Source organism: Phascolarctos cinereus, unplaced genomic scaffold (assembly GCF_003287225.1).
Source record: "Phascolarctos cinereus isolate Bilbo 61053 unplaced genomic scaffold, phaCin_HiC Scaffold_5;HRSCAF=322, whole genome shotgun sequence".
NCBI lineage: Eukaryota > Metazoa > Chordata > Mammalia > Diprotodontia > Phascolarctidae > Phascolarctos > Phascolarctos cinereus.
Window position 1 is genome coordinate 325982933 of NW_027555958.1, and position 17410 is coordinate 326000342.

General features: G+C 38.7%; 1 protein-coding gene across 5 annotated transcripts in view; it reads right to left on the reverse strand.

The window, feature by feature from the left end:
* Positions 1-13738, reverse strand: part of LOC110211888 (Fc receptor-like protein 2) — a 32392-nt gene extending 18654 nt beyond the window's left edge. For 2 of the 5 annotated variants that reach the window (XM_020991458.2, XM_020991460.2), the window contains exons 1-5: positions 12405-12598; positions 5064-5084; positions 3441-3680; positions 1854-2123; positions 1237-1521 (exon numbers count right to left, since the gene is read on the reverse strand). In XM_020991458.2, the coding sequence (XP_020847117.1) occupies positions 1237-1521; positions 1854-2123; positions 3441-3680; positions 5064-5084; positions 12405-12525 (937 nt within the window). In that variant the 5' untranslated portion in view covers positions 12526-12598. Of the gene's footprint in view, positions 1-1236; positions 1522-1853; positions 2124-3440; positions 3681-5063; positions 5085-12404; positions 12599-13630 lie in introns of those variants that run through there. The other 3 variants (XM_020991464.2, XM_020991456.2, XM_020991463.2) reach the window with 3 other exon arrangements.
* Between the last annotated feature and the right edge of the window lie 3672 nt (positions 13739-17410).

The following is a 17410-nucleotide window of genomic DNA, read 5'->3' on the forward strand; positions in this document are numbered from 1 at the left end:
TTTAAAAATTCTAACTCCTGAGACACTGACTTTTTGTTGACCCAGGTGAATGTATATTTCTGACCCATGAACTTTTAAATTTTATCTAGTCTAACAGTGTCCCATTTTAGGGGCTCAGCTGTTTCTGACCTCTTTACCACCCCCAGGAATAGAGAAGCAGATTGTTTCTTGGGCAGCTTTGGGGGCATTACTCTGGAAGTCCTAATGGGCAGCTCATTCTGTTTTAGAGTAGTGGTTTTTTTTTTTTTTGGCTAGGCAATGGGGTTAAAGTGACTTGCCCAGGGTCACACAGCTAGTAAGTATTATGTATCTGAGGCTGGATTTGAACTCAGGTCCTCCTGAATTCAGGGCCAGTGCTCTATCCACTGCACTACCTAGCTGCCCCCAGCTCATTCTGTTTTAAAGGGATAGGGAAGAACAGTAGCAAATGCAAACCAAGTTCATCTGTTCTCAAAGTTCCATCTCTTTATGATTAATTATATGATAGACCTCCCCATTTCCAGATGCCAGACTTTCTAGATGTCCCACTCTAAGGGGTCAGTGACCTTGTGCTTTGGGGATTTGACTATACTTCTGAGTAGAAGTCACCACCTAAATCTCTAGCCAAGCTCTCACCTTCCTCTTCCCTCAGCCTTACCTCTCTGTCCTAGCCAAGGCAATCATGTGCCAGGAAAGGGTGAGCCTATAGGACAGCATAAGCCTTGGAGATCTTGAGGTGGTAAGGGAAATGCTGCCCGCAGCTCTTTTTTTTTTGAAAAGAATCTCTTAATTTTCACTTCACTCCTTGTGCCCCAACCAACAGGTAGCCCATCTCTTTGGTAGAGCTGTCATTACCCATTACCACAGGGATAATGGAGTAGCTAAATGGTCTGAGTGGAAGTGTGCAGGATCTGGAGTCAGGAAGACCTGAGTTCAAATCTGGATTTAGACGCTTATTAGCTGTGTGACCTTGGGCAAGTCACTTGACTTGTTTGCCTCAGTTTCCTCATCTGTAAAACAGAGATAAGAATAAAACCTACCTCTCATGGTTGTTGAGGGGAACAACTGAGATAATATTTCTAAGTGCTTAGCACAGTGCCTGGCATATAGTAGGTACAATAAAAATGTTAACTATCATTATTATCATTATTATCATTAATGGGAATAACACAGAAGACGTCTCAAAATGCATGATGTCATTTACCCAACCTCCCTCTTCTTAACCCTAGACCTACTAGATCTCTCTTTGACACATACTCCTCACTTCGATCCTAACTGGATGACTCATTTTCCAGATCCTGGATGTCACTGCTTTTGCCTCACAGAAATAAGACCCGGAGTCTTCCTTCCAGACTTTGGTGAGCTGGAGTGTTGAGTCTCTCTTCTGGCCTGACAAGATGATTCTACTGTCTCTAAAGAAGAAGAAATGCAGCTGGATATTTGCTTTCTCTGGAGGAAGCTGGGTCTCACAGCTTAGAATCACGGGGGTTCCCTCTGAGGGCTGCAAAGTTGTACTTCTCAGTATGGGAAGTGAAAACAACTCTAGAGAGAAAAGATAAGACAGTTTCCAGGGAAGTGAACTTCAGAGATCCTGGGGAGGCAAGCCTTGGATTTTCAGCATAACAAATGGCAAACCCGATGTTAGGCTAAAGGACACAATTCTTCTTTTGTCATATTTTTTCCCTTAGTTTCTTCTATCCAAGTAACACTTAACCTGATCCCCACTGAGTCAACCCTGTGATGCCCCAGAATTCCAATCCTTGGTCAGCCCATGAGATCCAAAGACTACCCATTTCACCCCACTGCCAATCCCTCCCTCTTACCCTTTCATAGACTCTGCTCCAACCCAACCCTATGGGGCTGAAAGTCTTTACCTTGGACTCGGACTGCTACTGTTTCTGCTTCTATTTTGCTCAACACAAATGACCAAAATGATGACCTCTTTGCACTGCAGTGATACTGGCCACTGTTACTTAAAGTTGCTTTTGTGATAGAGAGATCGGATCCTTTTTTAGAACTAGTAAGAGGCATTTGATTCTTATAAAATGTCACTTCAGTAAGTTTTGCTCTCTCTTTTTCCAGGCATCTTAGAACCAACGAGTCTCCTTCAAACACAGGATATGAAGCTTGTAGAATGAGTTCATCTGTAGGAGACAGAAGGAGACATCAGTCACTTAGCCTACTCCTGACACCTCTCCCTTGGGTCTTTTGATTTTTCATCTACTGGAAAGAATAGCTTGGGCATACCTCTGAGAATGGCCTGAGGATTAATCTGTAATGGTGCCAGTTTTTTAAATGTCTTTTATGTTTCCCATAAGGTTCAGACTTCTTCCCTCTCCAGGTTGGAGTGACTGCCCTCTTACAAACACCTGTAGAATCATCTGTGGAGTGATTTAAAATCTGAGGACTACCTGGTTCTGTAAGTGTAGGAACTAAGTGCATAGCTGTAGAGATGGATGGGACCCCTTGTTGTTAAATATTTTGAGAAGGTTTAGGGCAATAGAGCCATAATTTTATTTCCAAGAAAAATTAGAATGCTTGCAGGATATATTTGTGATCATTTGAGCTTGTGGTGATGGAGGAAAAACCATCCCATTCTAAAAGTATCACAATGATGCTGCCAGGGAACTGAGGGTCCAGTACAGTATATAATTATAATTTTCATACTCTCTCTCTCTCTCTCTCTTTTTTTTTTGGTGAGGCAATCAGGGTTAAGTGACTTGCCCAGGGTCACACAGCTAGTGAGTATCATGTGTCTGAGTCCAGATTTGAACTCAGGTCCTCCTAAATCCAGGACTGATGCTTTATTCACTGTGCCACTTAGCTGTCCCAATTTTTATACTTTTAATCAAGAAATGAACCCCATCCCATACCACTATGTTACTTAAGGGAATGTCTTTTAGTGCACAGAGGTTCTGATTTTCTTTATGCATGTTTGTTCATAGTAGAGGACCCAAATGTTACCCCACAACCAGCTGGAAGTGAATATTAACACCCTGAAGCCCAGTGCAAGGAGTGGAGAAGAAGATAGATGCTTGACTGACCAGGTATGGGAAAAGACGGTCCTGAAAATGGGGATACCCCATTACTGTCCTATAAGACTTCTAGCTGATCACTAGTCCCCAGTCCAGGAAACATTAATATGCAAAACCTAAACCTGGAAGTCATGGAGATTTAGCCCTTAGCCTGGAGCAAGACTGAGATGAGGGAACTGAGTCCTTAGATGAACTGAAACCAAAATTCAAAGACTAAATTATTGGTGTTTTCTATTTCAACATTACCTACATTTAAAGAATTTTAAAAGAGGAAGAAAAAACAAATTCAGCAAAACTAATCAACATGTTGAAAAAGTTTGATGTTACTTGTAATATTTCAATACCTACGAACTACAATTTCTGCAAAGAAGTAGAAGAAAGCACTTTCTCATATCTCTTTGTGGGGGCTCAAACTTGCTCCCTTACCTCTTAAAAAATACAAGGATACAGGGTTACTGAGGGGTGAATCCTGGATCCTACATTGATACTGTCCAGACTTTTCAGCCTTAATGTAGCTAGAGGTTTTTTCAAGTAGCTTCTTGTTGAAGTACCACTGGATCTCCCCTGTTACATCAGAGTGAAATCTAGCGCATTTCAGGGACACTGCTTCCCCTTTGAAGTGAGTGGTCCATGGAGGCTCGAGGGAAATCATTGGCTTCAGTGTGGCTGATGTGAAGAAGAAAAAAGGGGCAAAGTTGAAAGAACTCGCAACCACAGTATGGTAGTTAGCATATAATATACAGAAGGATGATCGTCCTTTTTTCTCAATGTATTTTGGGCTCATAGAGGGAATCCCTACACTATTCCCCCCGCCTCACCTAGCCCCCCACTCCCACCCAAGATGTCCTTGCTTTTTAAAGGCTGCCTCCCAGACTGCAGACATCAGCTCACCAACTGGGAGAAGTCTGTCAATGTATTTCAGACAATGAAAGAGCATTTTAAAAAGGACATCTATAGGATCAACTAAGGTCATCAGGAAGGGAAAAGGCTGAATTAACTCTTTTTTTGGAATTGGCTTTTCAGGAAGGATGTCAGGAATACATTTTTTCCTCACCTCTCTCTCATCTGTTTCACAATGATAGATTCTTCTCATCCAATATTGTATCACAGCATCATAGGTTTTGAGCAGTAAGTGACCCTAGGAGTCATCTAACCCTTCACTTTACAGATGAGGGAACTGAGACACAGAGAGTTTAAGTGACTTGTCAAAGGTCACATAGTTGTTAAGTATTAGATTTGAATGAAGGTTCTCTGACTCCACAATAAAAGTGTATGGCCTTTGGGGGACAGCTAGATGGTACTGCACAGAGCACGAGACCTGGATTCAGGAAGACCTGAGTTCAAATGTGATTTCAGACACTTGATGCTTACCAGCTGTGTGAATCTGGGCAAGTCACTTCACCCCATTGTCTCGCAAAAAAAAAAAATGTGTGGCCACCTTGCTATGAAGGGGGCTCAAATGCCACCATTTCCAGGAAAAGAGATACAGAATGTTAGTACTGGAAATGAGGTTTTCCAGTCCAAGCTCCCCATTTTATAGATGAGGACACTAAAGAGCCCCCAAATTGTGATTTGCTCAAGGTTGCAGTTGCAGGTGACAGAACTGGGATTTGAATCCAGGTTTCCTGACTCCAAATACTATACTCTTTAATTATTGTATTTTAGGTGATGGGTATACTTATGTGTATATATTTGGAAGCACACACATATGCCTGTACACAATCAATAACATCTACTGTGTGCCAGGTACTATGCCAAATACATATCTATCTATGTATCTACGTATCTGTGTATCTATCTGTCTATCTATCCTTGGCATGTTGTTAGTAGCAGAGCTGGGTTTAGAACCCAAGTCTAATATCTCTCATGCCCAATGTATCTTTCAGTATACCTCTCTTTCAGGAAAGCAGGGAGGAAACTGGATAGTTGCAACATCCCTGGAAATGTTGATCTGAAGAAAAGAATTAATGTCGTGGTTTCTGGTTCTATGATCCTGAACTTGCCAATGAACAGTTATTTGGAGACCATGAAAAATAAAATGTAACTCACCAGATTGTCCACAGACAGGAGCTGTAAGAGAGTCAAGAGACAAAGATTATCCAGGGTAGGAATTCTCAAAACTTTTCATTTAATAAGTCTCATGTTCTGGCAAAGAAAAAGAAGAAGAAAAAGAGGAGGAAGAAAAAGGGGAGAAGAAGGAAGACAAGGATGACAGGAAGCTCAAGGAGGGGAAAGAGGATGTTCTTCCTTGTACATTTCAATCATAAGACCATTGTTCACAGTTTCCTCTTCATCATCGTCTTCATTATCATCATCATTGTCATAGCTAGCATTTTATAACACTTTATGGTTTGCAACGCACTTTATATATGTTAACCTGTTTGATTCTCACAACTATCCTTGGAGGTAGGAGCTATTATTATCCCCATTTTACAGAGGCTGAAAGATATTAAGTGATTTACCTAGGGTCATAGACCTAGTAGGTGCCTGAGGCAGGACTCCTGACTCCCAGTCCAGCAGTCTATACATTGTGCCACCTGGTTGCCTCCAAGTGACATTGCTAGAATGCTTGTCCTCCTCTTGCCCCCTAGACCATTCCAACTCATTCTACAATGAACTGTTCAAGGCTTGCTTTACCCAGAAAGTCTTCTCTATTATAAACCAAATGGAAGATAACCTTTCTCCAGTCTTATTGCATTTATTACCTGTACCAAGAGTGTGACACTTAGCCTACACAGCCTTAGGCTGACTTTTGTGTCAGTGCTGTGTTTGGGATCGCTTCATTAAGTTTTTTACTCCCTATGGCATGGAGGGAGCACAGCCCCTTATCCTTGGTAGGTGGCCAAAAAAATTTTGGCTTCCATTCATTCTTGGTTTGAAATTCTGAGAGAAGGCAGATGAAATCACACTATGTTATCTTTTGCTTAACTGTTCTTTGCTATAAAATATGGCTCTTCATGCTTCAGGTGGCAATGAAATCCTGCCATTCATTCAAGTCTTTGTTTTCTGGATCAATCAAATCCTTGGAATGTGGCCCCCCCCCCCAAAAAAAGGAAACCAACACAGTCAACATAAACAAAATACCATTTCTGTAACACATAGTAATAGTTTATTACATCATATACTATAATTTTTGAAGTTATAGACATTTCCCAAATTATTTCCAGGGTTTTTTTTGCTACTATGAAAATATTTTATTGTTAATGTTTTGGTACATATGGCACTTGTGTCTTTGATCACCTTGGAGTATGTGCACGGTAGTGGTACTGCTAGGTTGAAGAGTATGCACAGTTTAGTCATTTTTCTAGCATAATTCCAAATGGTTTTATAGAATTGTTGGATCAACTGAGTACTTCACCAATAGTGTATTAAAACATGGGTCTTGAATCGAAATAAGAGGTCAAAGTAGGGACATTCTGATAAATATTTAACAAATGGCTCTCTGGAAAAAAATGCTACTCACAAACTTTTAAGTGTAATTTGCATCATTAACATTTTCTCCACCACTTTCTTAAGTCCAGACAATCAATGAAGCAAAAAAAAAATCAATCCCTGATTTGTGATATTTGCCAAACTCTTAGGTAGAAATGCTCACACAAAAATTTTAACAGTTGGTTCTAGAAAGCCAGTTCAAATTGGATCTAATATACTCCTAGATTAAAGTATCCCACATCTGTGAGTGTCCACATAGTGGAATGAAAGAAGTTCTGACTTAAGGAGGCAGAACATCTGGGTACACATCCTGCCTCTGATATGTACTAGCTGTGTGACTTGGGACAAATCACTTTACTTGTCTGAGCCTCGATTTCCTGATCCTGATGAGGATAATAATGCTTGTAGGACCTGCACACATATTAACTCTATAGAAATGATTGTTATTTAATAAATTTCAAATTAGTATTTAATCAACTAATTATGAAATTATATTTAATTTAAATATTAACTATATAGAAATGTTAACTATTGAAGAATCTTATATAGATGTGGAGTAAGAGATAAACTTGGTCTCAGCTCCTACCTTACTACTTCAGATACACAAGAAAAATGCCCAATGATATAACAAAAAACCAAATGATGGGAAGAGAGAAAATAAGGAAATTTCTACTGTGTTAGTCACACACGAGAAATAACTGATGACCATCTCATTGGCCATTAATCGCTTGCTCTTTAATTCAGTAATCTCCAAAATGGCTCAGAAAAGCAAAGAATTAAGTAAAAAAAAAAGTCAAAGAAATAAGGAAAGACATTAGAGTTCTCAATGGAGAAATCAACCAGTTTAACAAGAAAATAGAGAATTTAGAATAAAAGACAGAGGCGACTCTCTAAATCATTAAATTTTCTCAAAAAGGAAAATGACAATGGGAATGCAACATTCAGAGATATAAGGAAACTGAGTTGAAAAAACTTCCTAAAAGACACTAGATTGAAAGAATATGCGAGTGTTATACAAAATAGGAATATCGAATTTGAAGATAGGATATAAACAACTCATCAGAAGACTGGAAGTCTTTTGGGAAAGTGATGAAAAAGAAAACCAAGAAACTCACATAGGAAGATTTTCCAGAAATTCAGAATGCAAATGGCAAAGTACCATCGGAGAGAATTTCCAGAATGCCAACAAAAAGAAATCACAATTTAAATCCACCAAGAAACTTTGTAGTCAACTTTTAGAAGTACAACACTAAGCAATAAATTTTACAGGCTTCCAGAAAAAGAAAAAAAAAGCCCTTTTATATTTCAAGGCTAATCAATTAGAATAGCACACAGTTGATCCTGAGTAACAAAAACAAAAACAAAAACACAAAACCAAACCAAAAGAGAGAATATTTTGGAATATGATGTTACAAAGAGCAAATAAGATTGTTTTATACCCCCCAAATAATAACATCTTTAAAAGCTGAGCTGTATAATTACGCACATACATATATACATACACACATACAAATATATGGATTTTTAGCAAAAAGGAAACATCTGAGTCATTATTTAAAAAAAGACAAACAGACCAAAAACCAGAGGTGAGCAAAGAATTTTATGTGCAAACAGACCAAACAGAAACTAAAGCTTAAACAATTTAGATAGTGATTAAGGACTGCCAAAAAAGAAATGCCTATTTTCATGTGACTAGGCCCAATTAAGGCAATGGGTATAGAAATGGAGGAATGTTTTGGTTGTTTTTTGATTTCTTTAAAAAAAATCTTTCACCATATCTAAGAGATATTGAAAAAGCAAAGAGTATGAAGACCAAAGAATCTTGGGAAAGAATGAGAATAAGGAATGATCAGGAAGAGAGTAGGAGAAAGGTAGACAAATATTTCAGGGACACAAACATCTCACTCTTCATTAGTGGTGGTTGAACAAGAGAAAGATTTTTCTTGAGTATCAGAGGAGGAGGTTGGGGCAGAAGCATTTAGAAAAAGACTTATGACAGACCTGCACAACTTGGCAGTAGGTAGGGGCCAAAATTAAAATAGGCTAAACTTCTTCAGGCTTCAAGATAAGTTTTTAGCAGCTCATTTTCCAAGTAAAAGTATAATTAATGATTAATTTATTTTGCAAATAAATCATATTAAAAAAGGGAAATTTCAATTAATATAAAATAATTACACTTATGAATTAAGATTTTTATTTATCATGAAATCACATTAATGTTAAAAAAATTACTTTGCTAAGTGGTACAAAGTTTAACACATTTTTCAGGTTTTCTTACTGTTTACATTTAGTAACGACCAAAAACACAGTGAAGAGATACAACTCTTGCTTTTCTTAGACTAGAGACAGACTGACAATGGTTGGTTGTCACGGGTCAAGTGACAAACAGGAGAGAATGCGCGGTGGCAGCCCACCTGCCAAGTTACATGAAGGGCACACTAGTGACTAGTGGAAGGCAGATTAAGCAGGGCATAAGCAAAGCACTCATCACATCTTTACTTTCTTTTACATCCTCTGCATTTTTCGTGGGCTGCCTGAAATCCTTTGGCAGGCTGCAAATGGTCTGCGGGTTGTATGTTGTGTGGGCCTGATTTATCAGGATTCTAGTGGGTAGTTAAGTGGGAAGTTTTAGATTTCTCTCCCTACTTTTGAGGAGGTAGGAAAGTAGGGATACAATACTGAGGAAGGAAGAGGAATGTCACAGAGGGAGGAGTGGGTATTTGGTCCCATCAACAGAAAGGAGCGGCATAAAGAACTGTTGCCATAGAATTGGGAAGGGGCTGAGACACAGGGCCTTGTAATGAACTCTGTTGAGGATGCAGGATATTATATACTCAGGAGAACAGTTTTTTTCTCCAAACTAGGGTCAATATAATGGAAATTATAATATACTAAATGAATTTACAGCATCAATATTTATACTTTTCAAACTACCAAGAATATATTTTGTTGAATTAAACAAAATAATAACAAAGTTCTTTGGACGAACAAAAGGTCTAGAGTCTAGAAATGGTGATAAAAAACATGGAGGAAGAGGACGTTTATCAGACTTCAAGCTATATTATCAGGTAATAATCATTAAAACTATTTATCTTAAGTGAAAAAAAACCAGAGAACTAGATTAGTGGGATAGATTCGATAAAAACCAGAAACAATTGATAACAGTAGCCTGTTTTTTATATACCCAAGTATAGAAATTACTGGTGGAAGGATTCCTTTTTTGAGCTGAAACACATGCAAAAATTAGATTTAGACAAGGCACAGTAGATAAAGTGCCAGGCTTTGTAGTCAGGAAGACACTTCATGTGTTCAAATCCAGCCTCAGACACTTTCTAGCTGTGTGACCCTGGGCAAGGCATTTAACACTGTTTGCCTCAGTTTCCTCATCTGTAAAATGAGCTGGAGAAGAAAATGGCAAACCACTCTAGGATCTTTGCCCCCTCCCCCAATAAAACCCCAAAACAAAAACAAAAACCCAAATAGGGTCGCCCCCCAAAAAAAGAGAGATTTAGATTATCATCTCATGTCACAAAACATAATAAGCTCCAAATGAATATGTGGTCTGAATATAAAATGTGATATCATAAGTTACAATGGCTAACAGGATGAGTTACCTCTCATATCAATGATTAAAGGCATATTTCTCAACCAAATAAGGGATGGAGGTGACCACAAAAGATGAAAAAGATAGTTTTGATTACATGAAATTTAAAAACTTTTACAAAAATAAAATAAAAATATAATAAGACGAACTGTCAGGTAGGAAAATATATGTATCAACTATCACTCATTATAGTCTGATCTCAAAACTATGTAGGGAATCGGCAGAAGTATATTAGATCAAGTCACTCCCCAATATATAAGTGGCCAAAAGGTCTCTAAAGAAGAAATGCAAATGATAAGTGATAAATATTACAAAGCAAAACATGCTTTAAATCTCTAATAGTAAGGAAAATTATCTGAGGTTTCATTTCACCCATCAGAGTAGCAAAGGTAACAAAAATGAATAGTTAATTTTGGCAGAGCGGTGGGAAGAAAGGATCACATGCCTGTGGGTGGAGCTATGACTTTGTACAACCATTCTGGTCATTGGTTTGGAAATTATATCAAAAAAGTTACTACATTATTTATACTTTTTTGCCCAGTAATCTCACTAGAGGTATGTTTTCTAAAGATGGAAAAAATCCAGAAACAAACACCCTAAATATATTCCAAAATAATCACGGCCAAGAACAAGAAACAAAGTGAATGTCCATTGATTAAGGAAGGATGAAATAAACTATGCCATAAGGGAGAATGGTTTAGTGGAAAGAGCACAGGCTCTGGAGTCAGAGGTCTTGGATTCAAATCCTATATCTGATACTTATTACCTGGGTAATCTTGGGCAAGTCACTTTGATGGGCCTCAGTTTTTGCATGTAAAAAATGAGGAGGTGGGACGAGGTGGTCTCTGAGAGTCCATTCAGCTTAGGTCCAAGATATGAATATGATGGAATATTATGATTCAATAAGAAATGATTGATTTCTACAAAGGATCTATTTTAAATGAAGATGTTACCCACCTCCAGAGAAAGAACTGATAAATAGAAGTATGTATATTATGGTTTTACATATTTTTATATATATATCTGTGTTAAATGGAGGCCTTCTCTAGTGCAGGGTGGTGAGTGAGTGAGGGAGATGATTTGGAACTTAAAATGTAACAGAAAAAGAAATAAAAAAAGAAATGATGAATATGAGTTTAGAGCAAGGTGGTACAATGGATAGAGCACTAGGCCTGGAGTCAACAAGATTTGGGTTCAAATCTGGCTTCACACACACACACAGTTGTGTCACCCTAGTCAAGTCACTTAATCAGTCCTTTCCTCAGTGTTCTCTACTGTAAAATAGGGATAATAACAGCACCTACCTCCTACGGTTGTAAAAGTCAAATGAGATAATAATTGTAAAGTGCTTAGCAGAGTACCTGCAATTTAGTGTTGTTGTTCAGTCATTTCAGTTGTGTCCTACCCTTCATGATCTCATTTGGGGGTTTTCTTGGCAAAGATACCCAGGTGATTTTCCATTTCCTTCTTAAGCTCATTTTTGAGATGAGGAAACTGAGACAAACAGGGTTAAATGACTTGCCCAGGGTCACACAGCTAGGAAGTATCTGAGACCACATTTGAACTCATGAAGGTGAGTCATCCTGATGCCTGGCACTCTATCACTGTGCCACCTACCTGCCCTATTATACCTAACCTATATATACCTACTATATGTCCTATACCTGGCATATAGTAGGTACTATATAAATGTTAGCTGTTATTATTGTTAGAGAAACATAGGAAAATTTGCATGAATTTATGCAGAGTGAAATATGCTGAACCCAAAGACTGATACACCTTGTTTGTTCAAAATATTACTAGCAGGGGGCAGCTAGGTGGCGCGGTGGATACAGCACCAGCCCTGAAATCAGGAGGACCTGAGCAAGTCCTGGGCAAGTCACCTAACCCCAATTGCCTGAAAAAAAAAACAAACCAAAATATTACTACCAGGAAGCTGAGACCTGCATAACCAAAAAAACTTAATAATTATCCTAGAGGATAGATCATAAAACATACCACCCTCCTTATGATGAGATACAGGGGACAACTAGGGCAGAATGTTGAATATATTGTCAAATTTTGTCTTTCATCACTTGTTGCTTAATTTTTTTTTAAACAAAAAAGAGTTCAATCTAGAGCAGGGGAGAGTGGGGAATTGAAAGTTTTCCTAAAAAAATTCCTTGTAATGTAAAGCCAATGGTTGTTAAACTTGTTTGAATAAAAAACAAAAAGAAAGAAATATGAACTATTATTTTACTATCCCAGGCTGTCCAGGGCAAGAATTTCTTCTCTGAGATTGACTCAGAGGTCTCAGGTTGCAGAGGGCTTTGTTTCTGCCATAGCCCAGATCCCACTCTGAAAATCCAACTTACCAATTACCAGCATCGATGCCCACAGGAGCGTGAGGAGAAGGTCCAAGAGAGACTGGGAGGGAAATGTTCTTTCAGTAGCAAACAGGTTCACCCCTGATCCTTGAAACAGAAATGTGTACATGAGGACAAAGGTTTGGAAACAGTTTCTCAGAGGAGAGGTGGCTATCTTAGTTAAAAAAGGGAAGTAAGACAATACTTCTTTGGTGCTAATTAGCATTTCCTCCCTTCTGATTGACTTCCCTTTTCTTTCCTCTTCCTTTCTCTAAAAGGAAACAGTTTGATTTCCATAATCTCTTTGTCTCATTATTTGTCATATTCTCCTAGCTTTGGTCTGTCTCTCAAAAACGTTGTTCCAACTCTCCCTGGTACCAGACTGGGGTTCAGTTATATTCTGTATAATTTATTTGTATTACTAAAGTCATCTTCACCTTCACATATGCAAATGCTTGATGCCTTTAGTGTATAATCCCCTCTCCCACACCTTAAAACAACTCACATCTGTCCTGATACACGAAAATCATTTATGCACCTCTAGGCCAGTGGTGGAGAACAAATATTTGTTCTGTAAAATTTGGATTTGGTTAAAAGGATGCACTTCAGGACCTAGAAGGACACTATGGCTGAAGGCCACAGGTTGCCCATCCCTGCTCTCGGCAAATCAGGCCTTCTAGTCCTACACAGGAAGCACGCAAAGGGGTAAGGACAGCTTAACCCTTGCCTGGTCAAGGAAGATGGAGGATAGAGAGTTGGGCACTGGCAAAGGCAGAAAATTTTCTTTAGTTAATTAAAGAGTCCTAGTCTGAAACCTTTGTTTAAGGTCTCAGAAGGCAGCACTCTTCATTTTCATAAGGTCAAAAACTACTAGCCCCTAAAGGAACCACAGAGACAGTATATCCGTCCAGCCACAGGTGGTGTAGTGGATAGATTATCAACTCCCAAGAGACCTGGGTTGGAGTTTCCTTTCTACCACTTAGGTCCCCACAGTTTGAAAAACTCTACTCTGACGCATCTGCAACTTTGTGGAGAACCAGAAGTTGTATCAAAAATAAGAGAGATGCAATGAATTTGGGAGCAGAGCAGGGCAGGGCAAGGCAGAGGTAAAAACAAAAACCAAAAACCAAAAACCAAAAAACCAAAAAACAATGCTTTCTTCCAAGGAAACGGCTAGGGAAGAAAAGAAACAAGATGGAATTCAGAGCAAGTGCCATTGATTTAACTCAACAAACCTTCATTAAGCCCTTGTTGTATGCAAGAATTCTGTTCCCTCTGTTCTGTTCCTGCTATGTCTGACACAGGCAGAGTTGAAAATGGGGACAGTTTCACACAATGTTGTCAAGAAAGCAGCTGCTACTGGTCTGGGGAAGTGGAGTCCCATATGTTTATTTTATGCAAAAGGCCTAAGAAATCAGATAACTGAAAGTAACAATATTTTCCCAGAGAGACAGACAACATAGGGTGGCAGAAACGTTGACTCAAAGGAAAGAAGCCCTAAACTCTACCCTCAACTATATATCCAACCACACCCCTTAGCATCACTACAGGGTTATTAAATTGTGATGTGGAATATTCTAGATATAATTTATTATTTTTAAATAATATTTTATTTCCCTTCAATTACATGTAAAACAATTTTTGTTTTTTAAGTTTTGAGTTCCAAAGTCTATTCCTCCCTCTCTTTCCTCTTCCCTCTCAGAGATGGTAAGCAATCTGATATAGATTATACATATGCAATCATGTTAAACATTTCCATGTTAGTCATTTTGTGCAAGAAGACTCCATCAGAAAGAAAGAAAGAAAGAAAGAAAGAAAGAAAGAAAGAAAAAGAAAGTAAAAAATAGCATGCTTCAGTCTATATTCAAACAATATCAGTTCTTCCTCTGGAGGCAGATAGCATTTTTCATCATAAATCTTTTGGAATTGTCTTGGATAGTTGTATTGCTGAGAATAGCTAAATTATTCACAGTTCTTCATCATATAATATTGCTGTTACTATATATAATGTTCTCCTGGTTCTGCTCAGTTCACTTTCTAACAATTCATGTAAGTCTTTCCAGGTTTTTCTGAAATTACCTTGCTTGTCATTTCTTATAGCTTAATGATATGCCATTAAAATCATACACCAAAACTTGTTCAGCCATTCCCCAATTGATGGGCATCCCCTCAATTTCCAATTCTTAGCCACCACAAAAAGAGCTGCTATAAATATTTTTGTACAAATATGTTCTTCTCCCTTTATTTCTATCTCTTTGGGGGTACATTTAGATACAATTTACTAAATGTTTGAGCAAAGTATTTATTAAAGTATCTCACATTATTCTTGTGGTGAAGAGGGACAAATATTAATAAATAAATAATAACTAAATAAAATTAGATGGTCTCCAGTAGAGTTCTCCAGGGATGTTTTGACCTTTTGCTGTCTGACATTTTTGTCAATGACTTGGATAGATGACATGCTCATCAAATTTGAAGATGACACATAGTTGAGAGAGACTATATTTTACCACATTTTTTTTAAGAGTCAAAATGTCAATGACAAAAAGTATCCAAGGTTTGCTAGTGCTTATATTTTCCAAATGTGTGTCATGAGTTGGTAGTAGTTTTCTTTGAACACACTGAACCAATTTCACCCTTCTTAATGACGTCTGCTGCCATATTGAGCCAACCATTTCAATATATTTCTTGCTAGGGCTGTAGTTCCATTTTTAAGAATACGCCGTTGTCACATTTTGGCCACTCCCAAGTTCAAAACTGCTTGCCAGAGGTAGGGAGTATCACTAGCAAGCTATGAATTCATCACGTAGAGACAGCCAAGAAAGCCTAATGTGGATGCAGATACTCTATCCCAAGGATCACTGAAGCTATGGTGAAACTTAAGAATGTAGTGAAGGTCATAAATGATACTGAAGGAGCTGGGCCACAACAAAATGGAAGTGAGGCTTAGAGTTTGGGTTTTCTATTGGATAGGATGCTAGCAGGGTATGTAAAACTTGTTTTAATGTACCAACCAACTCTCTTTGCTTCAGGTGACTGAAAGTGAGAGCAGATGGTTGATGAAGGACTTTGGGAAGCAATACAAGCTGAAATAGTGAAGCTAAAGGACTCAAATTCCATCCCCTAGAAGGTACTTTACTTTTGAGACAATGGGATAAATTGGAGCTATTTACATGTGATGTGGTATATTAGACACTAACTGATCCATAACGGGACCTGAAAACAGTTGGTGCTAAACACTACATATCGTTCTATAGACATAAAATTACTATATGATGTAACACACATAGCCAAACAAAACAAATTCTTGCATTGGCCATGCCCCCAAATCTATACCTAAATGTATACCTATATCTAGATCTTCTCTTCGTCTCTGTCTGTCTTTATCTGTTATAAGATTAGATCTGGTAGTCTTGATATTAGGCCCGATGGTTTCGAGGCTACCATGGCAGTCTGCCCTTAAGGGAGGCTGTAAGCTTATAGAACTTACTCACGGGAAAATACTGATAATAATAGTTTTCAAAGATTAGTACAGCTGTATCATCCAAATAATATATTATCTGGCGTCAGCTTGTTTTTTTTCCCTGATGACAAACGCTCCAAAACATTATTTTGCCCTAACCCCTGATATGCAACTTCACCAGCTTTAGGGGAGCCACTCAAAACCAGAGTATGAGAACCCCACACTCCTAAGGATACTTTGGAGCATATACTCCCCGCTACTGGGAGCATCACCTCCCCTCCTGGGGCACACTTCCCTGTTGGAGCACCCCCTTCCTGCTGAGTGGATCTCTGTCTCTGTGCACCCCAACACAGCACTGCCCTTGCATGAGTTACATGCTCTATGTCAGTGTGTTTGCTGAGTTGTATGTGGGCTCCATTTTCTTTTCTCTCACTTTCCCCCATCTCCTCTATTGCTCCCAATAAAGCTTTGCATTGAAAAGACACTCATTATAAAACATGCTTCTGTCAGCACCTAAACTCATTAAGGGGTTGTTTTCCCCAACATCTCTGGCTGGCCCATGAGCCTCTCCTTGGACATAAACTGGATACTCAGCCAAGGACTTAACCTATTAGCAGCTACACATACATTGGGGAAGTATATGGGAGTCCACTTGTAGAAAGTAGGGGTCAATAGGGGAGCCCTACATCCTCCCAAGAGAGACTCCTTTATGCCAGAGGACTGGTATTCTCTCTCTCTCTCTCTCTCTCTCTCTCTCTCTCTCTCTCTCTCTCTCTCTCCATATATATATGTATACACACACAGATATAGATATATAGCTATATATCTGTAATTATCTTCATCTCTCTCTCATTCTGCATCCCAAGTTTATCACCTCTCTTGGGAGGTTGATAGCATTCTTTATTTTCAGTCCCCTGAAATCATGGTTGGCCATTGTGCTGATCAGAGTTTTTAAGTCTTTCAAAGTTGTTGCTATTGTGTAAATTGTGCTCACTTCACTCTGCATCAGGCCATGTAGGTCTTCCCAGGTTTCTCTGAAACTATACCCCTCATCATTCTTTAGAGCACAAAGGTATTCCATTGTTTTTCTATATCATTTATTCAGTCCTTTCTCAATTAATGAGTGCTCCCCTCAGTTTTCAGTTCTTTGCTACCTCTGAAAGAATTTGTGTGAAAGAGAACTGAAATGATTTAAGCAGAAGCCAGGTGACCACTTTTCAAGGACTCTATAAGAGGGATTCTGACATGGAGTGTGGAGTGTTGTACTAAATGGCCTCTAGAGTTCCTTCCTTCTCTAAGACCCTGGGATTCTAATTGAGTGGTACAGGACTTATGATGTGACACCTATATGGACCCTAGGCTGGTCCTGTGCCTAGACCCAGAAATAGTGGACTGGGAAAACTCCTTGGAGAGAGAAGCTGAAGGATCCAAGACAGCTCAGATATGGCACTGAGGTCTTTAGGGACCACATAGACCAGATTTATTCAAATAGCTTTTTTTTTTTATTAAAAAGGTTGAGTTGAGAAAAGAGAGTCTGTCCCAGCCTTGAGGA